Source organism: Notolepis coatsorum, assembly GCF_963971535.1.
Source record: "Notolepis coatsorum genome assembly, chromosome: 19".
NCBI classification, from domain to species: domain Eukaryota; kingdom Metazoa; phylum Chordata; class Actinopteri; order Aulopiformes; family Paralepididae; genus Notolepis; species Notolepis coatsorum.
Window position 1 is genome coordinate 91772999 of NC_140183.1, and position 17500 is coordinate 91790498.

The following is a 17500-nucleotide window of genomic DNA, read 5'->3' on the forward strand; positions in this document are numbered from 1 at the left end:
GCAGTGTTTATTATGGATAGCAGAGCGGCGGTGTTGCTGACGTCAGCAGTGTGTTTGGGGAACAGGCTGATTAGCTGTATGGTGGAGCTGGAGAGGCTCGCGTTTCACCGGCTAATGGTGACTGGAGCTGCTCAGTGGACCTCTGGGTTTCTTTTACTGCCTGGAAGCCCCTGGCTGGAGCCCCGCGCCTCCTCCGCACGGACTGCAGTGGAGCGGACAGGCTTAGTGAACATGAGACTGGAGCGGACAGGCTTAGTGAACATGAGACTGGAGCGGACAGGCTTAGTGAACATGAGACTGGAGCGGACAGGCTTAGTGAACATGAGACTGGAGCGAACAGGCTTAGTGAACATGAGACTGGAGCGGACAGGCTTAGTGAACATGAGACTGGAGCGGACAGGCTTAGTGAACATGAGACTGGAGCGGACAGGCTTAGTGAACATGAGACTGGAGCGGACAGGCTTAGTGAACATGAGACTGGAGTGGAGCGGACAGGCTTAGTGAACATGAGACTGGAGCGGACAGGCTTAGTGAACATGAGACTGGAGCGGACAGGCTTAGTGAACATGAGACTGGAGCGGACAGGCTTAGTGAACATGAGACTGGAGCGGACAGGCTTAGTGAACATGAGACTGGAGCGGACAGGCTTAGTGAACATGAGACTGGAGCGGACAGGCTTAGTGAACATGAGACTTCATTTGAGGCCAATAATCAAAGTAAAGAAAGGTTCTACAAATTGGAAGCATTTCACGTGCAGGGAGCTCTGTTTTCTTTACTGCACTCTGTGCCGGTGCAGAGAAAATTATGATTGCTTTGTGTAAAAATAACAGTGTCTTAAAGGGGACATGTACTATAAATGTCATTTGTCAGTCTCTAGCATTGTATTATAGTAATAGGAGTTAGTATCAATGTGTTTTAGTGTCTAAATACCATATTGGCGGATTGCTCTGATTCAGCTCAGATAATTTCCTGCTCCAGTAAATTAGTCCATCCTGATTTGAAGGCCTGAGTCACGTCATTCAGGCTCTGGGTAGCAGACAGTGATTGTGATTGGCTCTGTGGTTGTAGCTAATGTCCGCCCACAATCTACCTAGACTAGACAGCGCACTTCCTCATACTGCGAGGCAGTGAACCCGACACCTCTGCATACTCTGGAGGGAGAGAGAGAGAGAGATAGAGAGGGAGAGAGAGAGGGAGAGACAGAGAGAGAGAGAGAGAGAGAGAGAGGGAGACAGAGAGAGAGAGGGAGGAGCACTTGGGGGGGGGGGACCTGCCGCGCCACACGGGAGAGGGGAGGAAGGGAGGCCCCCCCCCACACAAGCTGCCGCAGGGAGAGAAAAACGAAGGAAGAGACGGCCTGTCTTTTTTTTCTCCTCTCTCTCTCTCTCTCTCTCTCTCTCACCCCCCCCCCCCCCCCCACGGCCTGTCTTTTTTTCTCTCTCTCTCTCGCACCCCCCCCCCCCCCCCTCTTCTCTCTCTCTCTCTCTCTCTGTCTACCAGTCGCAGACTGTGTGGACTGACTGTCACTCAAAGTGCTTATGGGCGGAGCCAGGCCATAACAGTCTGAAATCTTGAAGCTGGAAAATGATGGTTGATTAGAAATATAAAACAATGCATTTTTTTCAAAAGAAACCTTACAGATGTCTTCAATAGACTAACAGGAATTGTGTAAAGTTGCCCAAATAGTGCTAGGAATAGCAGTACATGTCCCCTTAAAGGAAAACTCCAACATTTGGGAAATTAGCTTATTTAACATCTTCCCTGGAGTTAGACAAGAAGATACATACCTTTTTCGTCTCTCTGCATGCATTGGGCTTAGGGAACGCCTGGACCGTTAGCCTAGCTTAGCTTCATCACTGGAAGTGGGGCAGACATCTAGCCTAGTTCACTACAGTCAGGGAATATACTCCAAATACAATAAAAATACAACTCCCAAATGTTCCTGTAAACATGTTGTGACCTGTGTATTTACCACGTCTCCCAGTCACACGAGTCTCCCAGTCACACAAGTCACATGAGTCTCCCAGTCACACAAGTCTCCCAGACACACAAGTCTCCCATTCACACAAGTCTCCCAGTCACATGAGTCTCCCAGTCACACAAGTCTCCAAGTCACACAAGTCTCCCAGTCACATAAGTCACACAAGTCTCCCAGTCACACAAGTCTCCCAGTCACACAAGTCACCCAGTCACACAAGTCACACAAGTCTCCCAGTCACACAAGTCTCCCAGTCACACAAATCTCCTAGTTACACAAGTCTCCAAGTCACTTGTGTGACTGGGAGACTTGTGTGACTGGGAGACTCATGTGACTTGGAGACTTGTGTGTCTGGGAGACTTGTGTGGCTTGGACACTTGTGTGACTGGGAGACTCATGTGACTTGGAGACTTGTGTGACTGGGAGACTTGTGTGACTTGGAGACTTGTGTGACTGGGAGACTTGTGTGGCTTGGACACTTGTGTGACTGGGAGACTCATGTGACTTGGAGACTTGTGTGACTGGGAGACTTGTGTGACTGGGAGACTTGTGTGACTGGGAGACTCATGTGACTTGGAGACTTGTGTGTCTGGGAGACTTGTGTGGCTTGGACACTTGTGTGACTGGGAGACTTGTGTGGCTTGGACACTTGTGTGACTGGGAGACTCATGTGACTTGGAGACTTGTGTGACTGGGAGACTTGTGTGACTTGGAGACTTGTGTGACTGGGAGACTCATGTGACTTGGAGACCTGTGTGACTGGGAGACTTGTGTGACTTGGAGACTTGTGTGACTGGGAGACTTGTGTGACTTGGAGACTTGTGTGACTGGGAGACTTGTGTGACTAGGAGACTTGTGTGACTGGGAGACTTGTGTGTCTGGGAGACTTGTGTGACTGGGAGACTTGTGTGACTGGGAGACTTGTGTGACTGGGAGACTTGTGTGACTGGGAGACTCGTGTGACTTGTGTGATGTGGTAAATACACAGGTCACAACATGTTTACAGGAACGTTTGAAAGTTGTATTTTGATTGTATTTGGAGTATATGTCCTGACTGTAGTGAACTAGGCTAGATGTCTGCCCCACTTCCAGTGATGAAGCTAAGCTAGGCTAACAGTCCAGGCGTTCCCTAAGCCCAATGCATGCAGAGAGACGAAAAAGGTATGTATCTTCTTGTCTAACTCCAGGGAAGATGTTAAATAAGCTAATTTCCAAAAAATTTGGAGTTTTCCTTTAAAGTCAAATATTTCTCATCCATCTCTCTCTCTCCCCTTATCCAACTCTTGCTCATTCTCCCTTTCTTTCTCTCTCTCTCTCTCCCTCTTTCTTTCTCTCTCTCTCCCTATCTCTTTCTGTTTCTCCCTCCCTATCTCCCACACCTTCTCTCTCTCTCTCTCTCTCTCTCTCTCTCTCTCTCTCTCTCTCTCTCTCTCTCTCTCTCTCTCTCTCTCTCTCTCTCTCTCTCTCTCTCTCTCTCTCTCTCTCTCTCTCTCTCTCTCTCTCTCTCTCTCTCTCTCAGATGGACTGAAGGCCTACACAGCTCCGTTGGGTCATGTCATGCACGTGCCAGGCCTGCCCATCTACCTGAATGACTCCACCTACGATGGGAGCACAGAGCAGGGGTAAGACGTTCACCCTAACATGTTTTCACAGAGCAGGGGTAAGACGTTCACCCTAACATGTTTTCTGTATGAATAGGAAATCCATCTTCATACTTTCCCACAATGCTTTTCTTTCCGTCCAATGTGGTTTTTGATTTATGGGAGCACTTCTGGCTCGTCAGATACAATGCTGTTTTTTTTATTATCAATATTTACTCGTAATACCGAGACCATAGTGTTTGGGTTTGTGTGGGTAGTTTGGAGAGAGGAGTCCAACAGTACCACTAGACCACCCCTCCCATCACATCTGCTGGTGCTGAACAAGGGGGCTTCCCAGAGCCAACACTCTTCAACAAAGTTTATTTTTCGTGTCTACATAATCGAATGGGAATGACACGATTTTGGACACAAGTTTTTAGCTGAGAGAGTTGTGCTCTGTTTCCTGGCGGTATTGTCTAGAGGAGGGGGTGGAGCAGGGGTTCTGTTCTCACATGGGCTTAATGGGCCGGACATGTTTTGCTTGTGGGTGAGCTAACGCAGACATATTTGCAGCAGATGTGTGTGTGTGTGTGCATACTGTATGTATGTATGTATGTATGTATGTATGTATGTATGTATGTATGTATGTATGTATGTATGTATGTATGTATGTATGTATGTGTGTGTGTGTGTGTGTGTGTGTGTGTATGTATGTGTGTGTGTGTATGTATGTATGTATGTATATATGTGTGTATGTGTGTATGTATGTATGTATGTATGTATGTATGTATGTATGTATGTATGTATGTATGTATGTATGTATGTATGTATGTATGTATGTATGTATGTATGTATGTATGTATGTATGTATGTATGTATGTATGTATGTATGTATGTATGTATGTGTATGTATGTATGTATGTATGTATGTATGTATGTATGTATGTATGTATGTATGTATGTATGTATGTATGTATGTATGTATGTATGTATGTATGTATGTATGTATGTATGTATGTGTATGTATGTATGTATGTATGTATGTGTGTGTGTGAGGGAGAGAGAACAGTAAGGGGCCACTCTGTTGTGTTGCTGCATGTTTGCGTGTTTTACTGTACGCATATGTGTCTATGTCTGGGTGTGTGTCGGGTGGGGGGGTACAGTAGGTGGGAGAGAGTGTAATGGATGTATGTTCATCCATGCTTGCACGAGTGCACAGACATCCCTGTAATGTATGCATTCATGTTTGTGTGTGTATAGATATCTTTGCATGCATGTAAATATGCAGGGCTGTCCTTGACTAAGGGAATTCTTAGTCGACTAAAAGTCGTAGGATTTTGTCGACTAATCGATTCGATGAGTTCATCGACAAATCTGAAAGAATGTGTTTCCCACATGCAATCATGCCGAATGAGCTCTCAGAGTGATGTGCTTATAGACCTGTTTGCTGTATACGGCAGACTCAGTGTGCGCGCGCATCACAATCGGTATTAATCCTGGTCAGAACAATGGGGCAGACTACAATATATTAACGCATTTGTTAGCAATGCTATCGATCTAAACAATCAATCCATGCCAAAGCTAGATATGTAAAAGGTGAAAGACTCACACTCACAGCCATGCTGATTTGGCTAAATGACATTTCTTTCGTTTGAAACTACTTTTAGTCAGGGGAGTGTCATGGTTTCTCCATAGAGCCCTGTTGTATTTCTTTTAGCACAGCAGCTCACGCAGGTAGTGGGCAACTTAGTCACGTGACTCAGCTGGTATTGCTGATTGGCTCGGACGCGGTATGTTTGTAAATGGCGAACAGGTCTATTGATTCTCAGGAAACAACTCATTCAGTAGCATGGAAAAAGCATACAAATGGAAGTCTGGGTAGACTAAGACCTAACCTACAGATTAATCGGCTAAAATGGGACAGCCCTATAAATATAAATCTGTCTGCACCTCCAAACGACAAGTATCAGACAATCTCCCGCCGCCGGTACAATAGAGGCCTTGTAGTTATCTCTCTTCCAACATGGCTGCCTGTGTGTGTGTGTGTGTGTGTGTGTGTGTGTGTGTGTGTGTGTGTGTGTGTGTGTGTGTGTGTGTGTGTGTGTGTGTGTGTGTGTGTGTGTGTGTGTGTGTGTGTGTGTGTGTGTGTGTGTGTGTGTGTGTGTGTGTGTGTGTGTGTGTGTGTGTGTGTGTGTGTGTGTGTGTGTGTGTGTGTAGGATGCAGTTCGGAGGCCTCGGACAGCTCTGTGATGGGGTGCTGGGGGGCGATGACTTCATAGAGACCAAGGAGCTCCGAGTCTGGCCCGGATACGACTACCTGGGCTGGAGCAGGGAGGCCCTGGGGCAGGCCAGCGTGGACATCGAGTTCCACTTCGAGAAGACACGCCTCTTCCACACCATGCAGGTAAGAGAGAAGTGCGGCGAGAGCGCTGTGTGTGTGTGTGTGTGTGTGTGTGTGTGTGTGTGTTCATCCGTGTTTATGTGCATGTATTCATGTATTCATGCATTAAAGATACACTGTAATATTTTTGATCATTTGGAATGAGGACCATGTTGTAAACGGAACCACATACAAATATCGGAAGATCTCACACAGTGCATCCTTAATTTGATTTTAAAAGATAATAATAATAATAATAATAATAAAAAAAATTTGATCAAAAAAAAAAAATAATAATAATAATAATAATAATAATAATAATAATAATAATAATAATAATAATAATAATAATAATAATAATAATAATAATAATAATAATAATAATAATAATAATAATAATAATAATAATAATAATAACCTTTTTATATGTTGAAACTCCCTGTTCCAACTAGTCCCACAAGCTGTAGGAATATTTCGCCTAAAGGTACATGCCTAAGTAAATGGAAGATTGCTCCACTTCTGCAAGGTCAATTAGCATGTTCTTGGTATCTAGGAACATCTAGGGACCTGGGGGTATGTATTTTAATATTGTGTATGTTACTAGGCTTGAGTAAATTGTAATGAAGAAAAGGAGAATATAAATTATGATTTATGATTTTTGCATCTTTGATCATGTTAAATCTGCGGGGTACGAGAAAATGCTCACTGAGCTCATTCACCACCTTATTGAGATCATCTGTACAAAAAATCTAAGCAAATGAATAAAGGGAAGATGATTAAACAGAAGGATTTGTAGATACAGTAATTAATGATAATCGATTTTAATTATAAATTCATATTTGACCTTGAACTTGACCTTGACCTTATTATGGCCAAATCATACATCTATGGATAGTGAAAATGCTCCTCTTTCCAATGGCAGGGTTGAATCTGGATTTAGTCATTTCCTTGCGTTTTTTACGATAATTAGCATTTTCTGATAAATTCGTATTTCCGATAAATCGTATAAAACATCGGTAAAAATGAAAATATACACTTTGACTACTGTTTTTGATAGGGTTATGGTCTTTACTCTTGGCTAAATCTTTTTTTTTAAACATTAACTTCTTAACATCCAAGGGCCCACATGTGGACGATTCTTTGCCGGCCTCTAGTGGCTCGGGTGTGCATTTCTTTTAATACAAGCTCTATTTGTTGCCTGTCGATTGCCCTTTCAGGTGACAAAATCCGTTCAGCGGTTATCGAGTTACATGCCGATATGTGAGGCGTGCCCCAAAGTACGCAAAAGTACACATTACCACCCCAGACACCCGGGGCTCTAGCTCCGTCAATCATTTGGCGATCTCGAAAATCTTTGCACAGGGTTGGAGCCAATGATACCCCATGATATGATAATTGGGGATCTAATACGGTCTCTATTGATCGATTTATGATAAAGGAAAGCAGGGTCCCCCTATAGGGGGACCTTAACCCATTTCTTTTTTTTTCAAAACTTTGTTTATTGAAGTTTTTTCATTGCAATATCAGATGAGCATAAGGTCAAATTGTACACATATATGCCAGACATATTGCACATATCTACATATAGTTAGTCAAAATATAGGTCTGTTGGATAAACAATATACCTATTGCACAAAGCTATGTATAAATAAACAAAATATAGGTCTGTTGAATGTAAATAATATACATATTGCACATGGCTACGTATAAGTAGTCAAAGTATAGGTCTGTTGAATATATAGACTAAGGATAGTACACCACAAAATAAATATAGATATTGTTTCGGACATACAGTCAATTAAACAGATATGTACACTCAGGACAAGGACTGTACAGCAGAAATAGAGGAATGGAACAATTTTTTTTTTTTTTTAAGTGAGAAGGTAGACATCAGGTTACATTTGCACAGATAGGTCAATCGACTGGACAGTGCTAGGCTAGGAGTGAGCATTATTTATGGGGGGGTCGATTGAACCTTGTTCCCCAACATAAGTAAAGAAACGACCCCATGTTTTATAAAATCTAGCTGTAGAACCCCTTATGACACACCTTATTTTCTCCATCTTAAGGAAGTGCAAAATATCCCTGAGCCACATAGAGTGAGATGGAGGAGTGTGTGACTTCCAATGCAGTAGAATGAGACGTCTAGCCAGGAGAGTAACAAATGCCACCAGGTCAGCTTTATATGGTGGCAGAGACAGGGTAGTAGGGGAGATAGAGACACCAAAGCAAGCAGTTATGGCAGTCGGGCTGATTGGGATCTCAATACTATTTGAGATCGTTTCAAATATTTCAGACCAAAAGTTATGCAGGGAAGGGCAGGACCAAAACATGTGACTATGTGTAGCAGGGGCACGGTGGCATCTGTCACAGGTGGGATCAATGTTGCCATAGATCTTGGCTAGCCTGACTTTAGTAAAGTGTGAACGGTGAACAATTTTACATTGGATCAGTCCGTGCCTGGCACAAATTGAAGAGGAGTGGACCCGGTGTAGAATATCCTCCCACAGGTTTTCTGTGATGTCCTCACCCAGGTCCTCCTCCCATCTCCTCCTGATCTTTTCTAATGAGGTAGGACGCAGTGAGGAAATCAAGCCATACAGGACAGATATGATACCCTTTGTGACCAGTGTAGGCTTTAGTAAAGTGTCAATAGGAGTGGCTTCTGGGAGTTTGGGTATTACGTACAAAACTGTGGACTTGCAAGTATATGAAGAAATGTGACCTCGAAAGAGAAAACTTGTCAGACAGTTGTTCAAATGATGCAAAAATATTTTCTATATATAAATCACTGAACGTTCTAATACCAAGAGGGGACCAGGAGAGAAAAGCTCTATCCATCACAGAGGGGGGGGGGAAACAGATTGTAAACCAAAATGTCGTCTGAACTGATTCCATATCCTGTGTGTTGATTTGACAATGATATTTTTAGAGTAGGGAGAGGTGGGAAAAGGTAGAGGTGCGTGAGCAAGAGCAGCCAGTGAGGCAGGGCTGGAAGAAGAGGATTCCAAAAGCAACCATACAGGGGATGAAGGTGTGTCTTCGAACCTTGCCCAATGTTGTAGTGCTCTAAAGTTGGCTGCCCAATAATAGAATTTAAAATTGGGCAGAGCCATCCCTCCCAGAGGCTTTGGTCTCTGTAGGAGGGCTTTACCGAGCCTAGGGACTCTCCTATTCCAGATGAACTGCGACACCAAACTGTCAATTTTCTGGAAGAATGCTTGTGTGAGAAAGATGGGTAAGCATTGAAAAAGGTATGAGAATTTTGGCAGGGAGCTCATCTTAACTGAGTTGACTCGTGCCGTTAAGGACAGGGGTAATAGCGACCATCGTTCAAAGTCTTTATGCAGTTTGCTTAACAAAGGGGAGAAGTTAAATTTAAATAAATCCTTAAATTTGTCTGTGAAACGAATGCCAAGATATGTGAAGCCAAGTGGGGACATTTTAAAGGCCAAAGTATGTAAGGGGTAATTTCGACCTTCAGCATTCAGAGGGAATAGCTCACTTTTATCTAAGTTTAGTTTATATCCTGATATTTCACAGAATGAACTGAAAACATCAAGGGCAGCTGGAATAGAGACAGAGAGATTCGATACATATAAAAGCAAGTCATCCGCATAAAGTGAAGTCTTCTGCTCGATGCCAAACCTATGAATACCAGTTATGTTAGGATTTGATCTGAGAGCAATGGCCAATGGTTCTATTGCGATATTAAATAATAAGGGACTCAAATTGCAGCCTTGCCGAGTAGAGTGGAAGAGAGGAAAATATTCAGAATGTGTGTTGTTGGTTCTGACTGAGGCTATAGGAGAGGTATAAAGCAGTTTCACCCAGGTGATAAATGTTTTACCCAAGCCAAATCTCTCCATGGTGTAGAATAGGTAGCTCCACTCCACCCGGTCAAAAGCCTTCTCGGCATCTAGTGAGATCACAGCTTCTGATATTGAGGAAGGAGAGGGATTATACATGACATTAAGAAGCCGTCTAGTGTTAAAAGAAGAGTACAGTTTTTTTATGAATCCAGTCTGATCTGGGGAAATAATAGAGGGTAGTACCGATTCTAAACGCATAGATAGTAGTTTGGAAAGAAGCTTTAAATCCACGGATAGCAAACTTATAGGACGGTAGCTCCCACATAGGAGAGGGTCTCTGTTCTTCTTCAAGATTAAGGAGATTGTGGCCTGAGTGAGTGTATGGGGCAATTTAAAACAGCAGAAGGATTCATTGAACATATCAATAAGAAGTGGCGCCAATTTGCCAAAAAACTTCCTATAGAATTCGATTGGGTAACCATCAGGGCCTGGGCATTTACCTGCCTGCATGTTGTGAGCAGCCTCTTCCATCTCCTCTATTGTGACAGGCTCCTCCAGTTTCACCGCTGAGTCAGAGTCAACTTTAGGAATATCAAGAGAGTCAAAAAAGTTGCTAAAGGCAGACGGGTCAGTGGGTTGTTCTGCAGCATAGAGAGATGAGTAGACGTTTTTAAATTGTTCATTAATTTCTTTGGGATCTGTAGTTCTGCCTGTTGGAGTTTGGATTTGTGGTATTTGATGCGAAGCTGATGCCTGTCTTAATTGATGAGCTAATAGTTTATTCGCCTTATCTCCGTGTTCATAGTAATTGTATCTGGATTTGAATAGTAATTTTTCGGTATGGGTGGTAGTCAGAGTATCGAATTCTGCTTGTAGCAATAGGCGTTCCTTATATAAATCAGGTGATGGAGCGATAGAGTAAACGTTGTCAATCTGAGTGATCTGTTTGGTTAAATTATCTAATTTCTTCCTTCTGGCTCTAGTCTCATAAGTGCAGTAAGAAATAATTTCCCCCCTTAAGTATGCCTTCAGTGTCTCCCATAGTAAGGAAGCTGAGATCCCAGGCGTCTTATTGATATCCAAAAAAAAATCTATCTGCTTGGAAATAAAAGTAACAAAATCTTCGTTCGATAACAAACTAGTATTCAGTCGCCAGGGTGGTCGGGTGTTATCACATCCCCTAATTTGCAGTTCCATTAGAACTGGAGAGTGGTCCGATATGACAATAGTATCATATGAGCAAGATAGTACTGATGAGATGAGCCGATTGTCGATCAAGAAATAATCAATACGAGTGAAGGTGTGATGAACATGAGAGAAGAATGAGTATGCTCTGCTAGATGGGTTGTGAAAACGCCAAGGGTCTGAAAGTGAAAACTCTTAGCAGAGCTAAGAGCTTGAAAGTACTGCATTTCTGGTAGATGAGCAATCCAATGATGGATTAAGCCAACAATTGAAGTCCCCTCCTAATATTAGATAATGTGTGGAGAGGTCAGGTATCGAAGAGAACACAGATCTAAAAAATGAGTTATTGTCCCAGTTAGGGCCGTAGATATTAAGCATAATCACTGGGGTGCCACAGAGCTTTCCAGTTACCAGCACAAATCTACCATTTGGTTCAGAGAGAACATCTGAGCAAATAAAATTGATTGATTTGTGGATTAAAATTGCCACACCTCTAGCTCTGCTCTGAAATGATGAGTGGTACACTTGTCCAACCCATCGTTTACGTAGTCTGGTATAATCAGATAGCTTGAAATGAGTTTCCTGAAGGAAAGCTATATGAACCCCCAAATTCTGAAGATGCCCCAGTACTTTACTACGTTTGATTGGCTGATTTAAGCCCTTACAATTCCAACTAGTAAATTTGACCACTCCTCCAATCTGCTGTGAGGTTTTAGGTTGAGTCATAGACTGGTGTTGAGTGTACAATGAGTAACATCGAAAAGTATGTCCTAATAGTATTTTTTATGTGCAGTGGCCAAGTCATAGAAAAAACAACAACAGTATAAACATCGCACAAAAATAACTGTAAATGTAAACAAACCCTTCCCTCCCCCCTCCCCCTCCCTCCCATGCTGATGCGTCTCCTCAAATTGGACGCGCGCATAACCCACTATTACTAACTCTAACACCCCCTAAGAGAAACGAGAAAGGGAGATAAACACCACCCCTTCCGTGGTTAAGTGACAAATGTTAACACTTTGAGCGCCACGCCTGGTTTTCCATTTTACCGCTTGAATGCCACCATCGGCGCCAATGTTAACGTTAATATCGCCTAATCTATGTTTTAAATTATGGCTATGTGTCTAATCTGCCCATCGCATTATCAAATACTATTTTCCAGTCAGTGCTGTGAAGGCAGATTGTTTTTTTATCGCGTCGTTTCCGTTTCAGAGCAGTTAGAAAAGCCCCCGTTTTGATATAAAAAACAGCTCATTCTGGAGCATTCTATGAAAATCGTCTTTTAGTGGAATATTCCACAACGTTGATATTCGTCGGCCTTTTTATGAATCGTTTTCAAATAAACGCTAGATGATCAATATTATACGTGCACGCAAGCACATTACGGCCGCGCACTGATAATCGCTCCGTTGATTTCCTCACGGAGTTTTACAGTGAAACCGAAAGAAGACATTTCACAAAACAGCTTATAACTTCATCAAACTTACTCTGATTATCCTACCACTGATAACATAGAGTCCTTACCTGACATCAGATGGTATCCAACTGGTATATTCCAATTCCTGATCACCATTTGAAAAAATCGATACGTGTATGGATCCAACGCGATACAGTAGAACTCCATGATCCGCGGGGCTCTGAGGCTCCAGAATGAACTCTGGTAACCCCGGCTGGATCAGTGAACTGGAAAATGTGGAGTACCGGATTTTTTTCCCCATTCATTTTCATTGAGTCCATTCCAAAATCACTTATGTCATCTGGGAGACGACAGGGGGCGCTTTTTTCCACAGTGATCGCCGGCGCCGCTCGGCTATACTCGGGTAGGCTCGGGTGATGCAATAATTTTTCAGATCGCAAAAAAAAAACAATCCTAGAAATCTCGTGAGTGGCACGCAACCACCTATAAAAAAAACAGAGAAATCTCGTGAGTGGCACTCAAAGTGTTAATATTGTGAAATATCGTAGTCCCAAAGTGAAATAGTCTGTATATGCTCAGTCATATGGACATGATGGTTACCGTCTGGGGAACCGCTTTTCTGAGTTTAGTGTTTATGAAAGTCGAGGCGGCGGCCGGGTCTTCAAACGTGTGCGTTGAACCACTCGGCAGAGTGATGTTCAGAACCGCAGGAAACATCAGCCCAAACTTGATACCAGGACAGGCATGGAGTTCACGTTTCACTCCTCCAAACGCAGCCCTCTTCTTGGAAACAGCGACGGTGTAATCAGGGAAAATAGAGAGCCTTTTGCCTTGGAAGAGTAGAGGGGTGTCACGGGAGGTGGCGCTGGCCCGACGTAGGATTTCGTTCCGGAGATGAAAGAAGTGGACCCTGATGATGAGCGGACGAGGCGTCTCTCCATCTTTGGGTTTAGCCTGCAAAGTGCGATGGGCTCTGTCGAGTAGGGGCTCCTCCTCCAGGCCCAGTAGGTTCTTGAGTAGGCGGCCGATGAATTCTGTTGGGTGCGCACCCTCCGAGCCCTCAGGTATCCCCACGAGTCGAAGGTTGTTCCTCCTCGATCTCCCCTCTAGGTCCTCACATTTGTCTGTTAGTAATGTCACCTGTGACGTGAGCTCCTTAACAGTGGAGTCGAGCGAGGAGAGCTGGTCACTGTGGTCGCTCGTCACACGTTCCAACTCGCAGATGGTTTGCTCGTGTTCATTTATTTTCAGCAGCAATGGTTCGGTAATATTCACCAGCTCCGTCCGCACTGCATGGATTTCAGCTCTCAGGTTAGTTGCCGATGAGTCAATTCTGCCACAAATATCTTCCTTCAGCGAGTTCAGCATTGATTGTAAGGCCCCTAGATCAAAGGCGCTGCCGCTGGCCATGTTAGCAGCTGGCGCGTGCGGTGGGGGTGGCCCGGGTGCGTGAATATTAAAGGCAACCAACTTGTGTTCAGCTTTTCGTTCAGCGTTTCTCTGATTGGCCACACGGCCACGTGACCGCCCTAGCACACGCCCTTTTCCGCTGAGAGACGCGGCAGAAGCGCTGGTCGAACCAACGCGCTGGTCGAACCAGTTCAGACAGAGGTGTTTATTTATATTAATAAACATATCTACTAGAAACACTGGTGTTCTGTTGTGTGACTGTACTAAACTCTTCCACCACATGACCGACATTTGACATACAGTACACCTCCTATCTATGTTGGGATTATGTTTGGTCATGACAAAACAATAAAAATCGCTACTGTTAGTGCCACCACCCACTTCAATGACAGAGCTCTCATATTTGCGAATGCATAAACTATATCTTAAATTATGGCGATGTGTCTAATATGGCTGTCGCGAAGTCATTGATAAGCGACAGCCATATTAGACACATAGCCATAATTTAAGATATAGTTTATGCATTCGCAAAATATGAGAGCGCTGTCATTGAAGGGCTTCTACAACGGTGCTGCTGCTGCTGCTGCTGGAGCTGAAGTGATGTACAGTGACGAGTGAATCTGGTAGTTGGTTGTTAAAAACGCGAAACATAATAACGTTACGCTTTCTAGTTCAGCGCATTTCATAACTGTATGGGCTTTGTTTATACACGAGTGAATCTGGTACGAGTGAATCTGGTAGTTGGTTGTTAAAAACGCGAAACATAATAACGTTACGCTTTCTAGTTCAGCGCATTTCATAGCGCTCCACTGCTTTTTTTTTTTTATCCACTTTTTCTCCCATTTTTCCATATTTTCTCCCATCCCAATTTCGTATCATCCAATTCAACCCTCCCCTGTCACGAACGCTGTTTCTTGCCTCCCACAAGCCGGCTGCAATGTGGACTAAGTCATACATAGCACAAGTCCCCTCCGGTACTTGAGGTAACAGCCGTGGCATCTTTTCACCTGCGCAGCTCGATCTCTCAGTGTCGAGGAGTAACGCGTGGGAGGCTCACGCTGCCCCCGACACTTCCTGATTCTACTGCGCAGGCGCACCAACCGACTTGTAGGAGTCGCTTGTTCACAACGTTCGATCCCCACCCTTCAGTTTTCCCTCCCCGTAATACGGCCAATGTGTATTACTGCGGACGACCAGCCAAACTGAAAAACAATGTGGAGAGCTGGATTCGAACACGCGAATCCTAGCGTCTCCACACTGGTGGCGAGTGCCTTGCCCACTACACCACCTAGCCGCCCCATAGCGCTCCACTGCTACCGCAGCTGAACACAAGTTGGTTGGAACAGCAGCTCAACACAAGTTGGTTGGTACACAAGTTGGTTGCCCGCGCTGCCGCTCGCTTGCTCCTTGGATTTCATTTGGGTCGGGACGTGGGACGACTGCCGCTTTGCTTGCGCGTGGGGGCGGGGGGGTCGCGGCCAATCAGAGAAAAGCCGAACACAAGTTGGTTGCCTTTAATATTCACGCGGCCCGCGTGGCTGATCAAAGATTGTTTGTTGTCCTGCACGCGTCGTCCTTAATTTGGGTTTAACAGGACCCATGGACGGTTTAAAGTGTAGAAAAGTCTGCCTGACTGGTAAATGAACATACGTTGTCCAGTGTCCAAAGTCCCAAAAGAAAAAACGTTGTTAAAGGACTATTTATAATTGAAGTTTGTCACAAAACGGTGGAGCGGCGAAAAGCACGTCTTACATGCTCGGTGTCCCTCCCTCACTCCTTTTCTCGCCAATGACGTGTTAAGACGTCATTCCTCGCCATGCGTAATCTGCCAATGACGTTTTACAGCGTCTTTGAGATCAATATTTCAAATTTCTGTCATGGTATTCATATTTCACCCACGGATCCTTGACTGGTGCTGTAAGACTCCGCTCAACTCTCCAACGCTTCAACACCGCCACCTGGTGGCAGATCGGCGAGTTACAACCGGATGTTGATAATTGTGACGCCGGTGTGTCTCCCTATTCCCTCCATCTTGACACACTGGATAATCGATCCGTTGCCATAACTCAATAAACAACATTATTTGGACGTATATAGTATTATACAACCTGGAAATGGATCGCATAGATCAACATCCCATAATAGCGATCTTTTTGCTCCACTCTCATCGCCCAACGCTACGAGGAGACTGGGGTGAGTTTCAGCGTTTTTCTTTACCATTTTCTATACAAACTGCTCTGATCAATATATCACCCATACTACATGAATCATTTAACGTCGGTCATTGAATTATAAACGACCCCCCCCCCCCCCCCCCCCCCTCCGGTCACCAGCAGATGATGAGTCATGACGTTTAGGACCTTGTACAGTTGACATTTTTAATCTGGCGTCAATCGGTATCAAATTGCATTTGATGATCTAATATATGCATAAATGGCTATAACTCACGTTCTATGAAATACAGCAGAAAACGATAAAAACATATTTATACTCTAGACCGTATTTTTGTATGAATGTGTGAATGAAAAAGTAAAACGTTGCTACACCCTGAACAATATATACTTGATGTTGAATGGGCCATAGTAATGTCAATTTAGCAATACAATTTAAAAAGTTATAGCCCTGCAAAGTAGGTGAACATCTCCATATTAAATAGAGCTGTCAGACTGACTACAAGGATGGATATAAGCGTGGCAGAGAAAGGGTTAAGGCTTAACAGGTTAAAAAACATAAAATGAACCAACAACAGTTTCACAACAATAGCTCCAATAATCTCTCATCTCCCTACCACCCATCTAATTGTTGTGCGGGTAGCCAGTTAGCTCCTTGTCTCCAAGAGTCGTTCAACCATTTAATTAGTTTTTAATTTGCTGCTGTTTATCACTGCGACTCTGGCGTCTGTGTGCTGATCTTTCCGGGTGCCACTGAATTGCATCACTGTTGCTGTTTGTGCGTCTGTGTTGGCTTGCAATGAAAATAAATATTATTTCACGAGTTTGAATGATGTCTCTCATTGCTGTCATGTGTCATCTGACTGGGGATGGGTCGGAATGTTGCTTTGGGAAGGACTGCACATATGGACAGAATTCCCAGTCAATGTTGTAAAATGATGACTGATTCAATTGAGCTCTGTGTTTCCAAAAGTGCTACATTTGAGGCCACATCCACACGGAGACGGAACCGATCTTTTCCGTTTTAACTTCAAAAAGGTTTTCCGTAAACACGAAATCGTCTCAAGAAATATGTGCATCCAAACGAAACCACTGAAAATGCTGTAACGCTGCCACAAACTACACTAAAAACAGAGAAGAAGAATGGAGCATGCGCAAAACCCGCGCGATGAACAAACACACAAAGAAGAAGAATGGCGGAAGATACAAACAAACAATGCTAAATGCTTAGTTTGTTGTTTTAATGTACAAAATAAACGTCCTTCAATAGCTTCAGTGTTTTAGACTTCACTTTTTTATTTTGAAACCCCCCGACTGGAAGTATTATTGTTGTTATTGCTAGCGGAACAACTTGTGTCATCCGGTTCTGTGCTTTTGAGCTAACGCTAGTTAAGCTAGCTAATATTTGTGAAGGGGATTTTTTTGTCAAATCAGTTGTGCAATAGTCACTTTTGGTGAGTTGTTTCTATACAATTCAGTTATATGACATTTAGGTATGACACAGGACTACACAAGCATTTTTAGTATAGAAATGTGTCAACAGACTAAAGCAGGGAACCACAATATT

At 43.7% G+C, this 17500-nt stretch overlaps 1 protein-coding gene across 1 annotated transcript in view; it reads left to right on the forward strand.

The window, feature by feature from the left end:
• ddr1 (discoidin domain receptor tyrosine kinase 1) overlaps window positions 1-17500 on the forward strand; it is a 189789-nt gene that overhangs the window by 129389 nt on the left and 42900 nt on the right. Inside the window, exons 7-9 of the mRNA XM_084336779.1 lie at window positions 3498-3600; window positions 5776-5962; window positions 10734-10746. Of these exons, the coding sequence (XP_084192905.1) occupies window positions 3498-3600; window positions 5776-5962; window positions 10734-10746 (303 nt within the window). The remainder of the gene's footprint in view (window positions 1-3497; window positions 3601-5775; window positions 5963-10733; window positions 10747-17500) is intronic.